This window comes from Gymnoscopelus braueri (genome assembly GCF_963280865.1).
Source record: "Gymnoscopelus braueri genome assembly, chromosome: 10".
Lineage (NCBI taxonomy): Eukaryota > Metazoa > Chordata > Actinopteri > Myctophiformes > Myctophidae > Gymnoscopelus > Gymnoscopelus braueri.
The window spans coordinates 46,536,532-46,561,042 of NC_137611.1; the positions used below are offsets into that span (position 1 = coordinate 46,536,532).

At 41.6% G+C, this 24,511-nt stretch overlaps 2 protein-coding genes across 2 annotated transcripts; one reads left to right on the forward strand and one right to left on the reverse strand.

The window, feature by feature from the left end:
- On the reverse strand, positions 1 to 6,324 carry LOC308093633 (extracellular calcium-sensing receptor-like; the record flags this gene model as incomplete). The annotated part of the gene is made up of 9 exons (XM_080439965.1): positions 6,155 to 6,324; positions 5,734 to 6,028; positions 5,068 to 5,154; positions 3,701 to 3,970; positions 2,546 to 2,752; positions 2,178 to 2,453; positions 1,597 to 1,824; positions 1,378 to 1,501; positions 1 to 917 (listed from the first exon to the last, which is right to left on the reverse strand). Exons 1-9 carry the CDS (start codon positions 6,262 to 6,264, stop codon positions 1 to 3), a joined length of 2,514 nt encoding a protein of 837 aa, XP_080296091.1. The 5' UTR covers positions 6,265 to 6,324.
- A 5,595-nt stretch (positions 6,325 to 11,919) lies between these two features.
- Positions 11,920 to 24,511, forward strand: LOC308093634 (extracellular calcium-sensing receptor-like; the record flags this gene model as incomplete). The annotated part of the gene is made up of 9 exons (XM_080439966.1): positions 11,920 to 11,961; positions 16,030 to 16,160; positions 16,547 to 16,814; positions 17,448 to 17,534; positions 18,663 to 18,941; positions 19,435 to 19,573; positions 19,917 to 20,005; positions 23,388 to 23,511; positions 23,607 to 24,511. The coding sequence occupies 9 exons, from the start codon at positions 11,920 to 11,922 to the stop codon at positions 24,509 to 24,511; spliced, it is 2,064 nt and encodes a 687-aa protein (XP_080296092.1).

Sequence of the window (24,511 nt, forward strand, 5' to 3'; positions counted from 1 at the left end):
CTACTGTGGCTTGGTAGCACCTCGACCCATGATGGACTTCTTAGTGTTTCTCTCGGGTTTCAAAATGATTATATAACACTTTGGGCCAAACAGTGCGATCAATAGACCAAAACTAGACGCTAAAATAGCAAATACCTCCACTACATCTGCATATTTGCCTGGAGAGCTGATATATGCTGGGATGAAGGCTATCCACACAGCACAGAAGATCAACATGCTGAAAGTGATGAACTTAGCTTCATTGAAGTTGTCTGGAAGATTCCTTGCCATGAATGCTAGGAGGAAGCTCAGGAGAGCCAGTAAACCAATATAACCTAGTAACACTGCAAAACCAATTGTTGATCCCACCGCACACTCATAGACTATCTTATCACTGTGGTATCGTGTGTTTTTATAAGGAGTTGGTGAGGCAGACACAAGCCAGGCTGTGCAGATTATTGCCTGGATAGAAGTAAGAGTCAGAACTGTTCCTCTCTGCTGCATGGCGCCAAATAACTTCATAATGTCTGCACCCCCAGGCTTGGAGGCCTTGAACACAGCCAACACCACCATAGTCTTTACCAGGATACACGAGACACACAGCACAAAGCTGATCCCAAATGCTGCGTGCCTCAGCTGACAAGTCCAGAGCCTGGGACGGCCAATGAACAGAAGTGAACACAAGAAACATAGTTTGAGTGACAACAAAATTTGGAAGCTGAGTTCTGAGTTGTTGGCGCGTACCATGGGTGTGTCTCTGTGATAAAAGAAGATTCCCAGGAAAATGGCACTGATAAGTGTGCCTAGCAATGAGATAGTTGTCAAGGAGATACCCAGGGGCTCATGGTAGGAGAGGAACTCCAGGCTCTTAGGGACACAGTGGTCACGCTGGGAACTGGACCAGAAATCCTCTGGACAACTGCTGCACTCTGTAGAATCTAACAAAGACGGCAAGGTTAAAGGGACAGACAAGTAAAGTATCATCCTAAAGATAACCAACCGGTACATTGCAACTTCAACTATAAATGTAGAAACCTTCCCTCCTTTAGTCTGTCTGTCTGTCTGTCTGTCTGTCTGTCTGTCTGTCTGTCTGTCTGTCTGTCTGTCTGTCTGTCTGTCTGTCTGTCTGTCTGTCTGTCTGTCTGTCTGTCTGTCTGTCTGCCTGTCTGCCTGTCTGTCTGTCTGTCTGTCTGTTCTCACCCATTTATCTCCTCAGTGAGTTGACCAATCGATCTAAACTTGCACATGGGCACTGCACTTTCACTTTCCCCAACTTTGAATCGCACTTCCCAACATTTGCTACACATGTGACAGTATGTTGTGAAGTTCCAATGTGCTCTTTTCTGTGCTATCATCAAATAAACTCAATCAATTAATCAATAAACTCAATCAATTAACCTGTCTGATTGCTGATCTCTCCCTCAGAACAAGCAATGCAGTCAAAGCAGCAGACAGGTTCTCCTTTCCTTCTGGCCACACGGGTTCCAGGGGAACAGCTCTCACTGCACACTGACCGAGGAGGCTACAGAGGAAAGTAACAATGATCAGTTTCAGTCTAAACTAAATTACTTTCACAACATGAGCTTAACATTATTTATTTTAGAAAGCCAAAGTGACCTTTGTGGATTCAAAGTTCCAGAAGATTCTGTCTTCATCCAGATTGATTTCTTCTTCTCCAGAGGCTAACTTCTTGATCAAACCCACGTTGTGAACCATTGTGCTTCCATCAGGGAGCCACTCCCAGTTCATGACATCATAGATTGGTAAAGGATCACCATTCTCATCAAATGATACATCATCACCAAATGATGTGGTGAAGTTGACCTTTTCCAGGTAATAGATAAGCTAGAAATGGTGATGAGCAAAATTATGAAGAACAAGACTTGTTAAAAAAAATTACTACACAAAAGGTTGGGAAACGTTTGCTCTATACAGCAATGATGCCTATCATAATATAGAGCTGAACCCTCATAACAATACACATTTTGTTTTGATAAAGCATCCAAGTTAATGCTCCAAAAACTAAAAAACATTTACTGCCGGCAATTACATCATTATTAGATCATTAATAATACATTTTTCATTATATTGTGTCAATTTGTCACGTATTTTACCGAGGTCATGATTACATATTCACTATTATTCAGAATTTTAGTCCAACCAGACACATTAATAGGTAAACTGTGAATTAATACCACCTGCCATGGCTGTATTGTCTGCAAACTGGCACAGCTGTGCCCAATGAAAGGCCCTCTTCCTGGTACACATTGCAACATGTCATGGAGGGCATGGGCCAGAGCATACACAGCCTTGTACACATTGTACTCTCCCCTGAGGTCAGACACATCCGACATCGTAGTTTCTGCAGTTCCAAGGTCCTCTTGTCCAGTACACACCCTTCCACCAGCATCCACCCAGTCAGTCGGAAGGGGTGCAAATTTACACTGAAATGTGTGCTCCCAAAACTTCCTAATCTGAAGAAACACAATAGACACACACATAGATAAACCTTGTAAACATTTGAAAACAGACATCAGTTAAATACTAAATGAAACAAAATACTTACTATGCTCTTTTCATGGCTGTTGGCAGGGTCATTGTCAGGGTGTATATTTAACAAGAAGTCCTTGAGACCTGGTATCTCTCCACGACGGACCGCAACGCCCAGGGTCCCTCTCAGGTACGGCATGAAGTAAGGAGTCTGGAGTTTAGTATATGTTGCCCAGGCTTCACTGGCCATCCACTGCATACCTGTCACATTCTGCTTTACCACCTATTGTATTGAACAACATATTAGTGTAAATAGTGTTACTGTTGAACAGAAACCTTGTATGGCCAAAACCGTTCAGGAAATGGAAAAAAATAACCTGCATTTCAATCAGGCCTGGAATTTCAACTTTCTAGGGGCAAGACCTTTGGCCTTTGGTGTTGTAAATTTTTTTAAGGCATCAAAGACCATCAAATGAAAAACATATTTTAGGTCCACATATATATATTTTTAATTCATAGTATAACTATCATTGAAATAAACAAATGAAAAAGCTGTTCATTACACAAATTAACTTTCCAAATGACCAGTATTTGTACAAACTCCGTCAAAAGGTCATACACACTCAACCCTATAGATTAATCAGTCACTGGACTCATTTGAAGATGGCGATATAAGGTGGATTTAAGTAATCAGAATCTCAACAAAAGACACTTGTGTATAAAAGCTGTATTGACAGGGAAAAAAGCAAAGGTGAAAACGGCTAAATCACTGTGGCCTTAAGGTAAATGTATCATTTTTTGAAGGGCATGAAGTCAAACTGAGAGTCCACAGAGGCCTTGATGGACTCCATGAAATTCCTTCCCCGGTTCCAATGGATCCAATGAAGTTATTATTCAGTCATAAGCTCTTGTTAATACTGTTCATTGGTTCAATAATTATAAAACCAACAAACAGACTTCATGAGAATTGATTATAGCAGTGAGATGTGTGAATGGCACGTGATTATCTGTTTGCTTATTGTGCAAAGAAGTACCGAGATGGAAAGCAAATTAAGAAAACATGTGGCTGAGCATAAAAATTGAGGAACCTAGAGAGAGTGATTGAATTGCATTGCATGAAAAAAAGGCTTTCAAAATCAAACCTATTTTTCATTGTGAAAGCACGTGTTCACTTGAATATAGCTAATTCATATTCCTTAATTATGAATGCGTCATAAACCATAAACCAAACCTCCTCCATGAGTTTAGCCATACGGCTCCGAGATACAAGCACAATGACCACACGAGCTGTGGATTTCCTCATCACAGAGACAATCCTCTGAAGTTTAACCGGGTCACTGTCCATGGGCACAACCTCCACGTACGCCAAACAGGCCAAACCGGACTGGACCAGCTCAGCCTGTAAGGATCTGGCAGCGTTGTGTCCATAGTCGTTGTCAATGAACAGCATTCCTATCCAGGTCCACCCGAACCGCCTCATTATCTGGAGCATAGCTCGCACCTGAATGGATATAATGGAGGGATAAGTGCTTATCAGTGGTGGAAAAAGTACTCAAATATTTGAGTAAAAGTATCAATACTGCAATGTTGAAGTCCTCTGTTACAAGTAAAAGTCCGGAATTAAGACTTTACTTGAGTAAAAGTGCAAAAGTATTGGTATCAAAATGTTCTTAAAGTACCAAAAGTAAAAGTACTAATATGTTTGAAAATAGCAGATCTACAAGCTCACAATGCGTCGCGATGCAACACGCTGTGAGCTTGTAGATCGGCTATTTTCAAATAGCCTAGGTATAATATAGGGCTAAAGTGGTTAATGTATGTTTTATAACCTAATAATTTATCTGCAAAGTAACTAGTAACTTAAGTTTTCAAATAATTGTAGTGGCGTAAATTTTTGCCTCTGAGATGTAGTGGAGTAGAAGTAAAAGTATTGAAAATTAAAAATACCCCAGTAAAGTAAAAAAGACTTCAAAATTGTACTTAAGTGAAGTACTTGAGTAAATGCACTTAGATACTTTGCACCACTGCTTAGGCTAGATTATTCACATAGTGAATCAGTAAATCTCTTACACAGATATCACAGTAGAAAAGGTCTAATCATTCTCTGTTGATGCTGTGTCAATAAAGACCTTCAGTATCAGCAGTAATACTAACAAGCGTTATCAGAGGTGATAATATCTTATTGCACTCACTAGAGGGAGGTATTTGTCAAGTGTGTGGAACACCAGCATCAAAATCTGTTTAACCATTTTAACCCTATATATCGGCCTGGTCTACAAGGCTAGGCATATTAATTTGTACAGCACATTTCAACAACATGGCTATTCAATGTGCTTTACACAAAACATTAAGCAAAGGAAACTGATTATTAGCACACAACGTTGTGAGCTTGTAGATCGGCTATTTTTTTTTTAAATGGAAAGAAATGTTAAATATTTTGGAAACATTTCAACAGAACAAATCTTGTATGGCACAAAATATTTTCAGATGGAGGTCTGTGGCCAAGTACAATATTAATCTGGGGGTCCTTGACATGAAAAAGTTTGAGAGCCACTGAACTATTATATACCAACGGATATATAGTCTATAGAAATTCACCTGGAAGGCGTCACTTGGGATTGTTCTAAAGAAGGATGGGAACTGCTTACGGTCACTCAGACAGGCGCAGGAGGAAAAGTAACTGACCTATAAAAGGTACAAAACATCTGTTCTATAATATACTTAAATATTTAACAAATGTCCCCATGCAAAGAGATAATATGAGCATTATGAGCATATGAGAACATAATTCAATCCAATCTTTATTTCAGACCCAGGGAGATCCATATCACAATTATACAAAACAACGCAAAAACTAACAGAAAATAAATATATAAATAAAATGCAAATAGCCCACATTGTTCAATTTCTGACATACAAACATGTGTGCCAATAATACATAACATTCAACCATGTGGTATAATCAGCCCCCTGTCTCTCTTTCCTGAAAGCATTTCAATGGACTCACTAAAGCAGGGTGATGTTACTGTAAAGCAGCAGAAAGCCACTTCCATTTCAAATTGCAACCTTTGGTTGACTGATGATAAAAAAAAACATAACTGACACAGGGAATTAACAACCAGATTTTGCCGATTACAGTTCTATGTCTTTCGAGCTGTAAACAAAGACAAAATGCATGATTTATCATATGTTGTAAATAAGCAAATAACCTGCATTCAGCATAAAATAGGCCATGGCAAAAGGGGGTTCAAGTAGGAAACTTACCTGTGGCACTCTGTATAAACCTAATATTCTAGCAATAGCAATAGAACTTGTTGAGGTCACAGCACCCACAATTCCGAGCACTGGAGGGGACCCGACACATCTCTCGACCAATTGAAACTGCTGCTCTCTTCCAGTGACCAATGAAAATGTTCCACGGAATGTAACTCCAAGTGTGAGACAGTTATCATAGAGAACATACCCCAGAGACACATTGGGCAGTAGGCCGGTGTTTCTGTTGATTTCATTGATGGCAAAAGCCATGGTCTGGGCAGACCTGAAGCCAGTATTGTGAAATCTGACAAAACAAAATTCCACTGTAACCTTGAATATTCCTCTTGGTAGAAATACACTACATCAACCAGTCCTATGGTACTATCCATCAAAACTTTGTCTTGCTTGATAATGCATTTGTGATACTCACCTATAGCAAGTGGGCTGCTGTTGCTTGGAGGTGAAAGACAGCTCGGGGTAGACAGAGCGGAGGTGGACATGAAACAAGCCACCCAGAACAATGTCCCCAGCCTTGTTCATTCTGTTGAGATCAAACTGTTCCTGTAACTCACAAGAAGAGGAAGGTGAGGAAGACAAAGCAGAGAAGGAAGAGAACAATATCAAGGTCAAGTACAGATGTGAAAGCAGGTGTTTGTCTAGAGACGCCGTCATGACTCTCCCCCTCTGTCTAACCCTCCCTTCTCTAAATCCATTGTCCAGTCGTTACATTTTATACACACTATGCCATGCCCTGTACAACCTGTACAGGGCATTACATAATCTTTCACACCACCCATCAGTGCTGTGCCATCCCCTGTGCCACCTTATGGACTTACGTAACCTTTCACAGCACCCATCAGGGCAGAGGCAGAAGTAGAAGCAGGGCTTAACATACATTAGCAATCCTTTCATATAAAAAAACAATGTTTTTTGTGTCTCAATCACACCATCTCACCAAGGGTACATTGACTATTCACCCATAGGTCATGAATATATATATATATATATATATATATATATATATATATATATATATATATATATATATATATATATATATATATATACACACACACACACACACACACACACACACACACACACACACACACACACACGCACACACACACACACAAAACATTGTAGCAGTGGTAGGCTACATTGTTTTGATCTGTTTGTGAATGCTAACACACCTGGAATTCACTCTGTTGCCCACTAGTTGGTGCTATTGGACCATTTAATGAGGTCATGTAAAGTACTTGGCAGGGCCTTGTCATGTGGGGAGGACTGAGATCACAGGCAGGCCCACATTGCCCTGCTGAAAAAAACAGCTTAGACCAGCCTAAGAGCTGGACCAGCTGGTTTTAGCTGGTCTTGGTGGTTGACCACCTTAAGGTGTGTTTTGGACATTTTTTAGCTGGTCTTGGTGGTTGACCACCTTAAGGTGTGTTTTGGACATTTTTTAGCTGGTCTTGGTGGTTGACCACCTTAAGGTGTGTTTTGGACACGTTTTAGCTGGTCTTGGTGGTTGACCAGCTTAAGCTGGTAGGTTTTGCTGGTTTAAGCTGGTAGCTGTTTTAAGCTGGTAGCTGGTATTTATGATGATTTTGCTGGTCAAGGCTGGTTTAAGCTGGTAGCTGGTTTAAGTTGTAGCCAAAAATGTTTTTGCAAAAATCGGCCTGCTGGTGGCGCTATAACGCATTACCCCCATATCACCCCCCCATACACAGACACACAATTTCTTGTCCTTTCTATTGATGTCCTGGATTTTTTTCTGAAATGTATCTCCCCATGGCCTTCTTCCTCTTTGTGAGATCTTCCCCATTAATGTTCTGCCCCTCCAGCCACCAATGGAAACAGTCTGAAAGAAAACAAACAAGAACCCCCACCAATAAAACAAATATAATTAGCTTAGACATGCATGAGGTGAGTTGTATTAATTGTGATGTTCTGAGAATAACTTAAAGTAACTTAAACTTCACCCATTTTCAACCTTATCTTCATATAACTGGTCCTCGCTAATGTTCATTATACAATGGCACCATTTCTGTCTACTCGTTCTGCCACTCATTAGTGGAATGTGGACAGTTCAGAAACCTGCCTACAAGTGACATCACCAATGGAAATTCCAAGCTAATAGAAACTACAGTCTGTCTCTGCCTGGAAAGTTTGCATGCAGAAGTAGAAGCCATTGTTCTTGCATTAATAATTAACAAATAAAAAAGTAAAAAATGTTGATCAAAATGACCAAACCTGCCTACCGATGATGTCAAAGGTAGGCAGGTTTCTAAACTGTCCACGACCCATCAATGAAACACAGAGTGAGTAGACATAAATGTGCCATCTTAAAATGTGTATTAGTGAGAAGATGAGTTGAAAATGGGGTGAAGTGTTTTTTTAACCCCCTGTTTCAGTTATGGAAAAATGCATTTGAATGGAAAAGGTGGGTGGGCAGTGGGCAGGCAATAAGCCAGATGGCTACAATGGACAACAACAATTGGGGAAAAAAGCTACCCCTGCCACACATGCATGTAGGGCTGCCACTACCAATTATTCTACACGATTATTCTATTGATTACTTTTTTGATCTACAAGCTCACAACGCGTCCAACGAGTTGCAAGCTTGTATTTTCTTTTATGATTGATTAATACGCTTAATAAGGCTTGCATAATAATCTAATAAGACTAGCATAATAAACTAATAATAGGCTTCTGTGCATGACTGTAGTCTTTTCCAGAAGGCGACATTCCCATTTCCCGTTCAGTTTTTCATAGCTTCAGTTGATTGGCTCGGCAGCAGATATAAATTGGAAACACCCAACATCTCCATATGTGTTTCTGGTTGAAATTGATGCCACTGAGACAACCAAATGAAGGTATGAACAGTAACGCTAACAGGAATTCCACCTTCTGGGAAAGAGAACTACAGTCATGCACAGAGCCAAAACAGATTGAATTATGAGATCAAGTTATAATGAACCCCCCCACCCCCCACCCCCACCCCTCAGTAAACATACCTCTGAGTCCTAGGGTCAGGGGGGTTTGGCCTCGCCCTTGCTAGTGGGGCATTCTTTGTCTGTAAGGCTCATGGTCTTCAGGGTTCTTGACCCCAAAATGGCAACAGCAAGCTCCTTCATGAGCAGGGAGTCCTTGGTGTTTGCTGCCACCATCTTCCAGATCTCCTTTTGGAACCACACACCAGAGCTTATGTGGACCTGAAACAGAAGAAAACAAGACATGTTTTAGAAATTAAAACACATTTTACCATGACATTTCCCAGACTTTCATTTTGGACAAAAGCAGGCACACTTCAAACAGAGTTTACTGTAAAGAAATGACATTTTCATGTCAAGGACGCCCAAATGTGGACCCCATTTGGAAAAGAGTTGGTGCCATGGACCTCCAATAGAGAAGATGTTAATTGTTGGATTAGATTTAGTACATAATTCTACAACTGTCTATACTGTAGGTGGGGAGAGTTAAAGTCATTATTATACAGTACATTGTCATTGGATTACATTCTAGCTGGTAAAACAGTAGTGAAATAACCCTTTGCGCCTGGCATCCTTATTTTGTGCATGCCATAGGCAAAACTGTTCAAAAATAGTTCAGAAATAGCAAAACATAGCTGATCTACAAGCTCACGATACATCATGACACATTGCCTATTTTTGAAATAGTGCTTTTGTGCTTAACTGTTTCTTATTTAGCTGGGGACACTGTGGAACCCCCTGGGGAGTGGGGACCCCACTTTTAAGAACCACTGTCCTACACAGTATGTTTCGTTCAATACCTTGTCACGTTCATGTTACCTTGTTCAATGTTGGTGTCAAACATCCCAGGTGTCGATGCCAAATCGTCTGACTCGGGGGAAGAGGAAACGGAGGAAGTTGCAACTGAAAATGTAGAGAATCATATTTAAGCTCCTTTTGGCAGTATCACAGTACTTATATTGTACACATTGTCACCATTTTCCGTAGAACAGTATCACTGTCTAAACACACCTATGCTGTCACTGGTTTGCTTATCTGCAGCAGGGATGTCAGGCTTTGCTGCAGAGCTGTATTTCGTCTCCCTGCTCTTCTATGGAGACATTTAGATGGTGTCAAAGGTCACGTCTCACCTAGACACAGGATCTGACATGAATTTTGATCTGATGGTCAAGATTCAATGTATCACCTGAGCAAGCAGGAAGGCTCTATTAGCTCAATGGTAAAATGTTACAGCACTTGCTCAGGAAACCGGGTTCAAATCCGGGGGAGAAGAGGAAAGTTACATAGTGCAGCTTTAAAGCAGGGGTCTCTCCATCTCTTTAATAAGTAGACAATTCAGTTTCAGATGGGTTGCCAATTACAGGAGAGAGTTCAATGTTAGTGTTCCTGTTCCAATGTTGTATGCCCACTTCTTTGTGTCATCACTTCCAATTGCACTTCTTTATCCTGTATGAGTTCTGATTTGTTAAATTTGGTATTCCTGGAAATGCATTTTCGGCTTACTAAAGAGGTGGAGAGTCAGGGAGACCCCTGTTACTGAACAAGCAATGATGACTTTAATATTTAACAAAACAATCACTTTACCTTCAAACTGATTTCTTCTCTTTGTGGGAGAGGGGGGGGGCACATGACACATAATGGTTCTCTCTTCTTGGGTTCTTTTTTCTCTTTTAGTATGGCTGCAAACCATTTGTTTTGGCCACTGCTCTGCTACAAAGTCAGAAATGTGTATAACACACACACACACACACACACACACACACACACACACACACACACACACACACACACACACACACACACACACACACACACACACACACACACACACACACACACACACACACGTCAGATTCTGAATTTAGTTTTGAGCGGCACATAGGCAAGCAGTAGGCTAGTAGCCTAAATTATAAATTATATTGTGCTATCCCCTCATCTATGTCCAATCCAGCATCACCGCTAATGTCGTTAGCCTGAATGGATGGACTACATCTGCAAGTTGATCACCACCACAATGGTCTGGTGGTCTTTAATTAAAACCAGAGGAACTCCAGCACCTGATTCTGTATATCACTCTGCCACCATCATCGGTACAAAATATTTGTGATTGGGGGCTGCGAGGGCCAGGGGGTCTACTACAACATCAGAGTGTTTGACACAGAGACCAACAGCTTGCAGAACAATCCAGAGACCTTCTCAGCTGGATCTGTCATCTGAAGAAGTGCAGAGGAGACCCCCGATTCTGCAGGATTTTCTACAACAGCTCAATCGAAAGTGTTCTGACAGGCTGTCACGCCCTGGTATAGGAACTGCGCCGCCAGCTAACTGAAAAACCTACAGTGGGTGGTGCGGACGGCCCAGTGCATCGTGGGAGGTGAGATGCCCTCCCTTCAGGGGTTGTATGAGAGACGGTGAGTGGTCAAAGCTCAGTGTTTCAATTACCACCCCAGCCACAATCGGCCAGGCAAGCTCTAAATGCCTGAATACCAGATTTCTGAACGGTTTCTACCATCAGACTGTAGAACAAGGCATGAACACCACCTGCCTGTGGTGGTTTTTAACGTTAGGCTGTAATTCTGCACAAACTGGTCTTTTGAAACAGCTACGTTATTTTTATCTAGCCCATGGCATCACATTATGCATATGATGCTTTCTAAATAGTATGTATGTATGTACACACCTGCATATGATTCTAATGTTTCTAAATAGTATGTATCACACCTGCATATGATGCTAATGTTTCTAAATAGCAGGTACACACCTGCATATACTAACATTAAAAAACTAACCATGTGCCTGCATATGATGTCAATGTTCTACATTATCATGTACCTGCTTTCACATAATGCTATCTGCATATATGGTTATATCTTTATTTGTTCTATTTAACCTGTTTCTCTGTATCTCTTTCCCTTTGCTCTGCACCCTCTCTTCTCACGGAATAGTACAAAATGATGGAGTGCACAAAAAAAAAAAGAAGAAACCCACTGCTTTACAACTCTAAAACTGTGATGTGACAAATAAAACTGATTCTGATTCTCCTGGAAGAAGGTGGAAAGTCTGATTTATTTTGTGTGCTGTTGCATGGTGGGAGATCGTATCATCATTTTTGGAGGATACAAAGGAAAGTACAGACCTGTACATCTTAGGCTTAAGTCCTAGTGTAAGAGCCATATGATTGCTGTTATTATTTTGCACTTTGATGACGTCACTGGAGGGCATGGTCAAGGCCAAGGTTGCTAAGGTATTTAACAATGTCCCTAATCAAGCGGCAGGTGTTGCTGATTGGCAGAGCAAACAGTTTTTCGACTGTGTTTTGGCTGGCTGGTGGTGTGATACTGTGCCGTGCTCTGTTTTGCCTGTATATTTTGCCTTCATATTTTGTGTATGCTGAAGTGACGGACAATAGGAATAGAGAATAAATATCATTTGTTATCAACCCAACGGACACGTTTGGACATCAGTTTTATTGAGCACACGTCTGAACTTTAATCCCTGACCGTCTGCAACCAGTAGTGCCAGAAGAATAGGACTTTGACACTACACCTAGTCTTAAAACGTTAAGCTAGCAGTTATCCAGTACGGTCTGGAGCAGTCGAAACAACAAGTTAAAGCTAATAGCATCTGCCCATCTGTCATGTAGACTTGCCCTTGTGTGTGACAAATGTCTTGTATTGTACCGATTTAAAAAAATAAATAATTGTATGCTTTTATACATGATTTTGAATTATTTCTTCATATTGATCTAACTTCCATTTTGTTTGTGGAATCAAAACTACAGTGAATGTCATCCCTTGTGTCCCTAGAGGAACAGGTTGTTTGTGAGCTCCAGCACCTGTGGGTCTCTAAAGACTTGACTCAAATGATGCAATCTCTGGTCTTTTGTTGCTAAAACTGGGTGCGAACAATTAGAGAGTTGAAACTGCACTGCAGAAACGATCCAAAGGTAGGTCCGTCCTTCATACTGGGGCGGTGATATGATTGGTTTCTAAAGCAGTGGGCGTAGCTTTGTGTTTGCGCCGCTGTTCTTGCACCTACCTTGCATTCAGAAGTGTCCTGACGTATCAGCATAGGCGGACATCTCTGATCGTCTGTCAACACCAGACTATACCCAGGTGGGTACAAATTAAACGTGAGCTGGGCAAGCAAAGGCAGGTGTGTGTTCCCCAGTGATGACATCTGGCCCAGGGGTGATGAAATAGTGATTCAACAGGTGCACTGTTGGAAAATAATTAATTTCCAGGCCCAATGAAACCATTGAGTCACTGGAGATTGTTTAAAAACAGGCTAACATTAATTAACAATGATTTTGTTGTACAGTGTCATAATACAGACAAGGATGGGCAACCAAAAATTTAAATGGTTGTTAATACAAAATATCCCTATATGTAGATATATCTAAATACAGTATTTGACTGATGGGTTTCAGATTGTAAGGATTCATCATGATGTCCTTTTATAGGAATAATCTTTTAATTGTGACACAGCAAACATCAAACATGGATGGGGGGCACCACAAATGCCCTCAACTACTCCTCTCTATATGAACCCCACCATGACACACAATAAATACATTTCCTTGCACATAATAACTAACAAAAACTAGAGAAAGTGCTCCTCGGAGCACAGGTCTCCGCCAGGTCAAGTAGATTAGTGTGGGCCAGCAATGTTGGCCAATCAGGGTGGAATGTGAAAAATCGGACGGATAGGTCAGACATAATATGTACCGATTTGCGTGATGTTTGGACAACAATTGTAGGAGTAATCTAAAAATAATTGTTTTGCAAAAAACTGCCTCCTGGTGGCGCTATGATAGGGCATTGTTGAAAGGGTGGCATTTGTGCCTCCACTCCTGCAAACTTTAGATGTCAATCTTAGCCAATCAGGATGGAATATGAAAAATCAAACAGATCCGTCTTGATCACATGACTATAGAGATCATGTGTACCGATTTGTGTCAAATTTGGATAAAATCTGAAGGAGTAATATCCAAAAATGTGTTTTACATAAGTCGGCCTCCTGGTGGCGCTATAAAAGGCAGATGTGAAAAAAGCAGGGCAAAGCTTTTTCCTTGGCCTCTACGGAGTGCACATACAAAGTTTTACTTAGATCAGTGCAGTTATAGGTAAAAACACGAATCGGCCTGTTATAGCGCCACCATGAGGCTGATTAAAAACAATTCAAGTTGCATTTCTTCCCCGGTCTAGTGAGATTTTGCGTGCAAAATTTCACAGAAATTGCCTGCTGTGTGCATGATTTGAGGCATTATGTTCAAAAGGGAGCACTCCTCCAAATTTTGGAAGCCATTTTTAGCAAATGAGGATGGAATATGAAAAATCTGAAAGACCCCTTTTTGTTTAATGACTATAGAGATACTGTGTACCGATTTCCGTGATGTTTGGATAAAATCTGTAGGAGCACTGTCAAAAAATGTGTTTTGCAAAAAGCGGCCTCCTGGTGGCGCTATAACAGGCCCATGTGAGAAATTTGGGCAGAGGTTCTGAATTGCAAAAAACCTTGACCATTTGCCATTTTTCCAGAAATGGTCAGGCCTATAGGGCATAGCAGTGGCGTCCATTTTCTGGTTCCACTCCAAAATAGTCAATGCATTTTTCCCTTTGACATTTCCAAAAATATTTATATCAATTCATTTAAGCCTAGAATCAAGCCATCCAGGGTCCTGGTGAATCATGACCATAAAACATTTTTTTCTGCAATTTTAGTTTTTTGTTTTGCCGTTTTCAAAAACGTTTTTTAACAGAATCAAACATTTATGGTCATGATTCACCAGGACCCTGGATGGCTTGATTCTAGGCTTAAAATAATTGATATAAATATTGTTGGAAATGTCAATGGTGGAAAAATGCATTGACTATTTTGGAGTGGAACCAGAAAATGTCCGCCACTGCTATGCCCTATATAGGGAGCAGCATCATGAAACAAGGCAAAATATTTGTATTGTACATCGTACAGTTCAAGACTAATAGGACATAATGTGAGGCCTATACAGCCACCATGAGGCCGATTTGAAACATTTGGCGTACTGGGAGTGTTAGTGCAAAGTTTCACACCGACCAGTCCAGCAGATGCTAAATTAGCCGTTCATAGACAGATGGACGGACGGACGGACGGACGGACGGACGGACCTTCGGTTGTTCCGGTCTGGCAGAGATAATTCACCTAGTGGCCCAAAGACTGATTCAAAGTCTTCTGGTTGACATTTTGCATATGAAAAGGCTCTAAGTGTTTGCATGCACACGCACATCTAAACAGTGTACCACTATGCCATAAAATAAACATGACTGTATGTGATTATTATTATCATTATTGTCTCCGCCAGGCCGAAGGCTAGCTGAGGCTATGTATTTGCCCCTGTCCATCCGTGCGTCCTTGGCTGTATGTGTGTGTATGTGCTTGTCTGTCTGTCTGTCTGTCTGTCTGTCCGTCCGTCCGTCCGTCCGTCCGTCTGTGAGCAGCTAATCTCCGGCACCGTTGGACAGATAGCTGTGAATCTGCACACACTCCCTGGAGGCCTGAGCAGAAACAGTTGCCCAAATTTTCCCATCAGCCTGTTATAGTGCCACCAGCAGACCAAGTTTTACAAAACAAATTTTTGGCTATTACTCACAGATTTTGTCCAAACATCACGCAAATCGGTACACATTATCTCTATAGACAACAAGCAGACGCATTGTTGTCAATATAGCTCTGGTAAGATAGTTAACCCTGCAGATACTTAACCCTGGTCAGATACTTAACCCTGGTGAGACAGTGTTGTTGGACGACAACATGTCGAAAAGTGGGTTGTCTATTATTTATTTTAAACAAAAAGTATTGCATCCTACAGTAGCTGCGAGCTGAGTGGCCTAATTTTTGTGGCCTGTGTGGCTTTGAAACAGTATTGTCTACCATGGTCAGCACCTCCTTAATGTTGGTGTATATACTCCTTCTCATCTGTTTGCCGGATAGTGTTGTTGAAACATTCCAGGACACACACAACATTCATTTCATATGACAGGATTATTCATGTATGTTAAGCCCTGCCTCTACTTCTGCCTCTGCCCCGATCGGTGTCGTGAACGATTACGTTATGCCATAAGGTGGCACAGGGGATGGCATGGCATGGCCCAGCTCAGTGTATAAAATGTAACAACTGGACAAAGGCTTTAGAGAAGGGGAGGTTAGACAGAGGAGGACAGTCATGGGGGCTTCTCTAGACACACACCTGCTTTCATATCTGTACTTGACCTTGATATTGTTCTCTTCCTTATCTGCTTTGTCTTCTTCACCTTCCTCTTCTTGTGAGTTACAGGCACAGTTTAATCTGAACAGAGTTTACAAGGCTGGGGACTTGGTTCTGGGTGGTGTGTTTAGGATCCACACCATCCCTGTCTACGCTGAGGCGTCTTTCACCAGCAAGCCACAGGAACCCACTTGCAAAGGGTGAGTATAGGGCTGGGAGAAGGAAAAAAAAGTACAGGTGCTGGACAAATGGAAGAACAGGGACAACAGTGTCTGGTTCTCAGCTTCACTTTTATTTTATTTCATTGCTGTTTTCGATGTTTTGATCTGTTGATCTTCATCAGGGATTTTATAAAAATATACAAGTAAGTTGTAGATCTGCTGACATTCAATAATCATAATCGAGGCACAAGTATAGGTGAGTATCACAGATACGAAAGCAATCATTAGAGCAGGGAACTTGTTTTGATAGACATTACCATAAGGTTAGCTGATGTTGTATATTTGTATGTATAGTTTTTACAAAGATAAATATTCAAAGTAAAAGCAATTTTTTTGTGTGTCAGATTTTGCAGTCAATGCTTCAGATGGGCCCAGACTATGGCTTTTGCCATTACTGAGATCAACAGAAAAACCAATCTACTACCCAATGTGGCTCTGGGATATAGTATCTATGATAATTGTACCCCGTTTGGAGGTGTTTGTGCAGCACTGTCATTGCTCGGGAGAGAGGAGCAGTTTCAACTGGATGAGAGATGTGTCGGGTCTCCTCCAGTGCTCGGTATTGTCGGGGCCGTTACCTCAACAACCTCTATTGCTATCGCTAGAATATTAGGTTTGTACAGAGTGCCCCAGGTACGTTTCCTACTTGAACCCCCCTTTATTATCACCATAATTTTGGTTATTTGTATCTTTTATAAATCTAACATATCATCGCTGGTGGACAGAAAACTTAAACCTTATAGTTGTTTTATAGCTTGAGAGGCAGAGCATATGAGCGGAGTGAAGTGGCTGGAGAGAGAGAGAGAGAGAGAGAGAGAGAGAGAGAGAGAGAGAGAGAGAGAGAGAGAGAGAGAGAGAGAGAGAGAGGGGGTGGTACTGGCTGAATTGTTACTGAATATTGCGCTGTATTCTTTAACTGTATGTTTGCAGCAAGAGTTGTTGTTTTCTTTTTTCCATTTCTAAATTCCTTTCGAGAAATTAGATTTTAATTTATTATTATTATTATTATTGTTTTACAAATACTGTAGCTAAAATAGCAGATGCAAGGTGGCCTTGTAGATTGGCTATTTTAGCTATTATTTTAAAAGGGGGCTTAAAAGTTTTCTTTTGGGTCACAAGCTTAAAACAGAACAGATGTATTACAGAACAGATGTGGTGTACTGAACAGATGTGGTGTATTACAGAACAGATGTGATGTATTACTGAACGGTGTATTACAGAACAGATGTGGTGTATTACAGAACAGATGTGTTGTGTCTTTGACAGGTCAGTTATAGTGCTGCCTGCTCCTGTCTGAGTGACCGGAGCCAGTTCCCATCCTTCTTTAGAACAGTTCCAAGCACTGCCTACCAGGTGAACTGCTACACACTAAAGCACTGGTTCTCAAAGTGCGGTCCAGGAACCCCCAACGGTCCTTGAGGGGGTCCCCAGCAAAATGAAGAACGGTTGAAACACTTGAGTCATATCTAAATGTGTGGCTATTCAAAAATAGCCAATCTACAAGTTCACAACCCATCCCAATGTGTTGTGACTCTTTTGAGCTTATATATTTTTGGGGAAATGTTTTACAAATGTTGATAAATCTACTCTTATGGGGGTCCCTGAAACTAAATAGTTTCAAATGGGGGTCCAAGACCAAGTATGTCAATTAAGCCTTCACATGATTTTTTTTTTTGCACCAATGGCAACGATGTGTTGGTATCAAGTTGTTTCCACACACCTGACAACATCGTCCCTATAGTAGTGCATGTAATCAATATTGCAAATCACCTGATGGTGGATAGTAAAAGTAAAAGTAAGAGAAAACTATTCTAATAATTTGGCTTACAGAGCTTGTTACATTTATTTGTTAATGAAATGCTTGTTCTGTTCATTTCATTCTCCCAGAGAAACTTCAGAGATTTGTCTTCAGTATTATTTAAAGTGATATAGACTATAGTGGATATAGGCTGTTTGGCTAAATTATAGTTAATTTCTATTGAACAAGTGTCATGCCATTTTATATTTTTTTTACATTTCAATTACTGAAAGTTGTGATTATTTAAAAAACACAGATCATAGGAAGTAACTCTAAATGATTTACCACTACGTGAATAATCAAACCCATTTTTTCCCAACATGCATCAGGGCAACATTGAAAATCTCAAAAGTGTTCGGCTGCCGTGTTAAGTGGTCAAATGGGTGGGCCGTGTGCATTTTTAGAACATATTAACTTATTAAAAAAAGGTGTTCCGCATGGATCAATGGTACCACAATGATATATATATATATATATATATATATATATATATATATATATATATATATATATATATATATATATATTTTTTACATTTCATCATTTTTATATTAATGATATGTTATCATTGAAATCATAGTGATGTGCCAATTATTTAAGGGCCCAGTTGCAATATCTTCATGGTCCACCACAGGTTTGGAATATAGCCTAAGCACTTCTGCCTCCATTCTTTATCCAATCAGGTGCGAGCTATGCTCCAGATCATGAAGCGGTTCGAGTGGACCTGGGCGGGACTGCTGTTTATCGATAATGACTGGGGCCACGATGCCGCCCGCATCCTGCAGTCTGACCTGGTCCAGTCTGGTTTGGGCTGTCTGGCTTATGCGGAGGCTCTGCCATACGAGCTAGAGAGGAATGACCCGGCCGAACTGCAGAGGATCATCACGGTCATGAAGGAATCCACGGCTCGTGTGGTCCTCGTCTTTGTACAGGAACACATTATGATTCATCTCATGGAAGAGGTTGGGGTGTCATGATTCATGTTCGTTTAGGCATTTATAATTATAAGGAATCTGAACTAAATTATATTGAAGAATATATAAAAAATATGCAGAAATTCAGCAATTGCAGATTTTTCACACTTTTCCTAGGAAAAGTGCAGTGCACATGGATGCTTCAATTCCTACTTGTTTGTGTGTATACATATACACGCACGCACGCACGCACGCACGCACGCACGCACGCACGCACGCACGCACGCACGCACGCACACACACACAGACACACACACACACACACACACACACACACACACACACACACACACACACACACACACACACACACACACACACACACACTAGAGTGTTGTTGTTGTGAATGGGTATGGCACACCAGCTTAATATGTTGGTGTGGAAGCTCTGTATTTTACGGTACAGGTACAGGCCGTTCGGTTCGGTACCGAATATATCTATATTTTTTCTTTTTCGAATTATATCTAAACACATTTAACAGGTGGTAAAGCAGAATGTGACAAGTCTGCAATGGATAGCCGGTGGGTACTGGACATTCTCCACCACACTCCAGTCTCCTCGCTTCATGCCGTTCCTGGGAGGAACCATGACGATTCATGTGCACCGTGGAGAGATACCAGGTCTCAGGGACTTCCTGTTAAATATACATCCTGACAATGACCCTGACTACAGACATGAAAATAGCATGGTGTGTACTGTAGGGTTTAAGCTGCAATTTCAAACTGATGTCTGTTTTTAACCATGTGAACCCTTCATGAAACTTGTAAAGCTACATTACCACCATTCACTTCCGTGCTCAAATCTCAGAACATTGTGTGAGGCACGTACTGTATTAGTGCGACGTGCCGTTCGACACTTGTCGTCAAAAAAGCATAAATTGATCTTCAGTCTTCGTCGTGTTTCTTCAGGTGAGGCAGTTTTGGGAGCACACATTTCAGTGTAAATTTGCACCCCTTCCGTCAGACTGGGTGGATGCTGGTGGAAAGGTGTGTACTGGAAAAGAGGACCTAGGGACTGCAGAAACTGCTCTGTTGGATGTGTCTAACCTCAGGGTAGAGTACAATGTGTACAAGGCTGTGTATGCTCTGGCCCATGCCCTCCATGACATGTTGCAGTGTGTGCCAGGAAGAGGGCCTTTCATTGGGCACAGCTGTGCCAGTTTGCAGACAATACAGCCATGGCAGGTGGGATGAATGGAGGATGAATGGAGTGTGTGTGTGTGTGTGTGTGTGTGTGTGTGTGTGTGTGTGTGTGTGTGTGTGTGTGTGTGTGTGTGTGTGTGTGTGTGTGTGTGTGTGTGTGTGTGTGTGTGTGACTGTGTGTGTGTGTGTGTGTGTGTGTGTGTGTGTGTGTGTGTGTGTGTGTGTGACTGTGTGTGTGTGTGTGTGTGTGTGTGTGTGTGTGTGTGTGTGTGTGTGTGTGTGTGTGTGTGTGTGTGTGTGTGTGTGTGTGTCCCTTGCACAAAGAGTCTGATGATGGGACTTTTTAAAGGTTAATCAGTTTTTATTCTGATAGGCCACCTATATTACTTACCTATAGCCTATTATTATGTAAATGCATTATTATTATTATTATTACCCTTATTATTATTATTATTATTATTAGTAGTAGTAGTAGTAGTAGTAGTGTGGGATATTTTCCCATGAATCAATCAAATGATAGACTTCCGACCGAGCTGCTTTGAGAGTATAGAAAGTAGAGTTTTATTGCAACACAGGTTATTCATTCAGCATTAGCAGTGATGTGAACCTTAACAGGTCGGCTTCAACATCCCACAGACATTCAGAGTAGGTTCTTATATACACCTCTTGTAAAGGTCAACAGTTCTATTTCGTAATATTGCACTACGTATGAGCTCATCACTCGTCCCGTGTTTACCTGTCCTAAACCTATCCCCATCCCCGTGTGAGCTGGGGTACCTTGTATGGGCTTATGCAAGCATGAAGTGATATGGTGTTTAATATCTCCAAGAATATACTGGCTACTTGATCCACCTTGCAACATGGCAGAGTCACTCTCTCATGTGACTGAAGGCCTCAGGCCCTTCAGTCTATTAACTATCCAGGTGGACCCTAAACTGATTGCCTGCATAGATATTGTCTTGGATAACACCATAAGTAACCTGTTGACTTTAGGCTGGGATATCCTAAGTCCCATGTCTCACCATTCATGCATCTTAACTCGTGTGTTTAGGTTCTTATTACTGTGGTGGTCCTTGTATTTTGCAACGAGTCTTTAAATAGCTCCAGGTATGATATTACATTAGCTTGCACAGAAGTGGGTGAAAGTTCAGACTGACCCATGTCTCCTCTTCATACTGTTTTGCTGTGTCACTGTACCTCTACTAGTTAGCCTAGTAGTGCAGGGCCTTCCTTACTATTATGGCATATTGAGGGCCAATGATCCACCTTGCAAAACTAGTCAAGTCATTCTGACTGGAGGCCTTTGCAGTGCTTAACTTTCCAGTGGTCACATAAGCTTGACCCTAACGTGATTTCATGCATTATATATTCTAGATCACAACAGTAGTAGTAGTAGTAGTAGTAGTAGTAATAGTAGTTTCTTGCTCTTCATAATTTTGCTCATCACAATTTCTAGCTTGTGTATTACCTGGAAAAGGTCAACTTCACCTCATCAAATGGTGATGATGTATCATTTGATGAGAATGGTGATCCTTTACCAATCTATGATGTCATGAACTGGGTGTGGCTCCCTGATGGAAGCACAAAGGTTCACAATGTGGGTGTGTACAAGAAGTCCCCATCTGCAGGTGAAGAACTCATCCTTGATGAAGACAAAATCTACTGGAACTTTGAATCCTCAAAGGTCACTTTGACATTCTAAAATAGCTAATGTTGAGCTAACGATGTGAATGTAATTCATTATGTCTGCTAAGCTGCCTGGTCTAGAGGCAGAGAGTATGTTTTTGCCCCTGTCCGTGAGTGCCTCATTGTGGTGCACAGTCCAATCAAACACAGTCCAATCTAACCCAATTTGAACTAGAAAAAGTGCTCCTCGGAGCACAGGTCTCCGCCAGGTCAGTTTGTGGCCTCCTGGTGGCGCTATAATAGGCCAATGTGAAAAGGGTGCCATTTCTTCTTAGGCCTTGCACTGCAATCGGATACTGCATTCATGATTTGAGGCATTTTGTTCTTTTCTTTTTGCTAAATAGACCTGCTGGTGGCGCTATAACAGGCCAATGTTAAAAGGGTAGCATTTGTTCCTCAACATAGTGTGAATGTGCGTGCAAAGTTTGACCGCAATCGGACGCTGCGTTCATGATATGCGGAATTTTGTTCAAAACAAGCCATTACTGCAAACTTTAGATGTCAATCTTAGCCAATCAGGATGGAATATGAAAAATTAAAGAGATTTGTCTTGATCACATGACTATTAGAGATCATGTGTACCAATTTGCGTGAAATTTGGATAAAATCGGAAGGAGTAGTATAAATAAATATGTTTTACATAAGTCGGCCTCCTGGTGGCGCTATAAAAGGCAGATGTGAAAAATGCAGGGCAAAGGTTTTTCCTTGACCTCTAGGGAGTGCGCATACCAAGTTTTACACAGATTGGTGCAGTTATAGGTAAAAACACGAATCGGCCTGTTATAGCGCCACCATGAGGCTGATTAGAACATTTTCACATTTAAGTGTAACTTCTTCCTCAGCCTAGTGGGAATGTGCATGCAAGGTTTCACGGAAATTGCATGCTGTGTTCATGATTTGAGGCATTTTGTTCAAAACGGAGCAGTCCTGCAAACTTCGGAAGCCATTTTAGCCAATCGGGATGGAATATGACTTTAGAGATACTGTGTACCGATTTGCATGATGTTTGGACAAATTCTGTAGGAGTACTGTGAAAATTTTTTTTTAGCAAAAAGCGGCCTCCTGGTGGCACTATAACTGGCCCATGTGAAAAAATTGGGGCAGAGGTTCTGAATTGGCATCCAGGGAGTGTGTGTGCACAGTTTTGCTGCAATTAAGCCAACGGTGCGGGAGATTAGCTGTTCACAGACGGACGGACACACGGACGGACACACGGACGGACGGACAGGGGGTAAAACATACTCTCTCGCCAGGCCGAAACAATGAGGGGCCTCTAAACAACACATACCTGAAAGCAATTAGCTGCAAATGTTACTGTCTGATTAGTGAGAGGATCCTATGTCTTATCAGAATTGCATTTTGAGTGGCCTCTCTATAGAACACACCTACAAAAGCATTTTAATGTCTGCCCATAGTGAAAAGTTGCACCATATGTTGTTGACATTCTTCCCCCCCCCCCGCTTCCTCATGCTCTGATGGCCACAACCCAAGACTTTAACAGCCCTGACTATAGGTAACCGTGCCTGGCGGAGCTACTGTATATGCTCCAAGGAGTTCACTTTTCTAGGATTAGACTGAAATGTATCTTTGTTCCTTTCCTCTGTAGCCTCCTCGGTCAGTGTGCAGTGAGAGCTGTTCCCCTGGAACCCGTGTGGCCAGAAGGAAAGGAGAACCTGTCTGCTGCTTTGACTGCATTGCTTGCGCTGAGGGAGAGCTCAGTAATGAGACTGGTATGTTTACATTATGTAACAATGTACTGCAGGTTATCTTTAGGATGATATTGATATGTGATTTTCTGTCCTTTTACACTTGGCATCTTTGTTAGACTCTACAGAGTGCACCAGCTGTCCAGAGGACTTCTGGTCCAGTCCCCAGCGTGACCACTGTGTCCCTAAGAGCCTGGAGTTCCTCTCCTACCATGAGCCCCTGGGTATCTCCTTGACAACCATCTCATTGCTAGGCACACTTATCTGTGCCATTGTTCTGGTAATCTTCTTCTACCATCGAGACACTCCCATGGTACGCGCCAACAACTCAGAACTCAGCTTCCAACTTTTGTTGTCACTCAAACTATGTTTCATGTGTTCACTTCTGTTCATTGGCCGTCCCAGGCTCTGGACTTGTCAGCTGAGGCACGCAGCATTTGGGATCAGCTTTGTGCTGTGTGTCTCGTGTATCCTGGTGAAGACTATGGTGGTGTTGGCCGTGTTCAAGGCCTCCAAGCCTGGGGGTGCAGACATTATGAAGTGGTTCGGTGCTATGCAGCAGAGAGGAACAGTTCTGGCTCTTACTTCTATCCAGGCAATAATCTGCATAGCCTGGCTTGTGTCTGCCTCGCCAACTCCTCGTAAAAACACTCAATACCACAGTGATAAGATAGTCTATGAGTGTGATGTGGGATCAGCAGTTGGTTTTTCAGTGTTACTAGGTTATATTGGTTTACTGGCACTCCTGAGCTTCGTCCTAGCATTCATGGCAAGGAATCTTCCAGACAACTTCAATGAAGCCAAGTTAATCACTTTCAGCATATTGATCTTCTGTGCCGTGTGGATAGCCTTCATCCCAGCATATATCAGCTCTCCAGGCAAATATGCAGATGTAGTGGAGGTATTTGCTATTTTAGCATCTAGTTTTGGTCTATTGATGGCGCTGTTTGGCCCAAAGTGTTATAACATCCTGCTGAGACCTGAGAGAAACACTAAGAAGTCCATCATGGGTCGAGGCTCATAG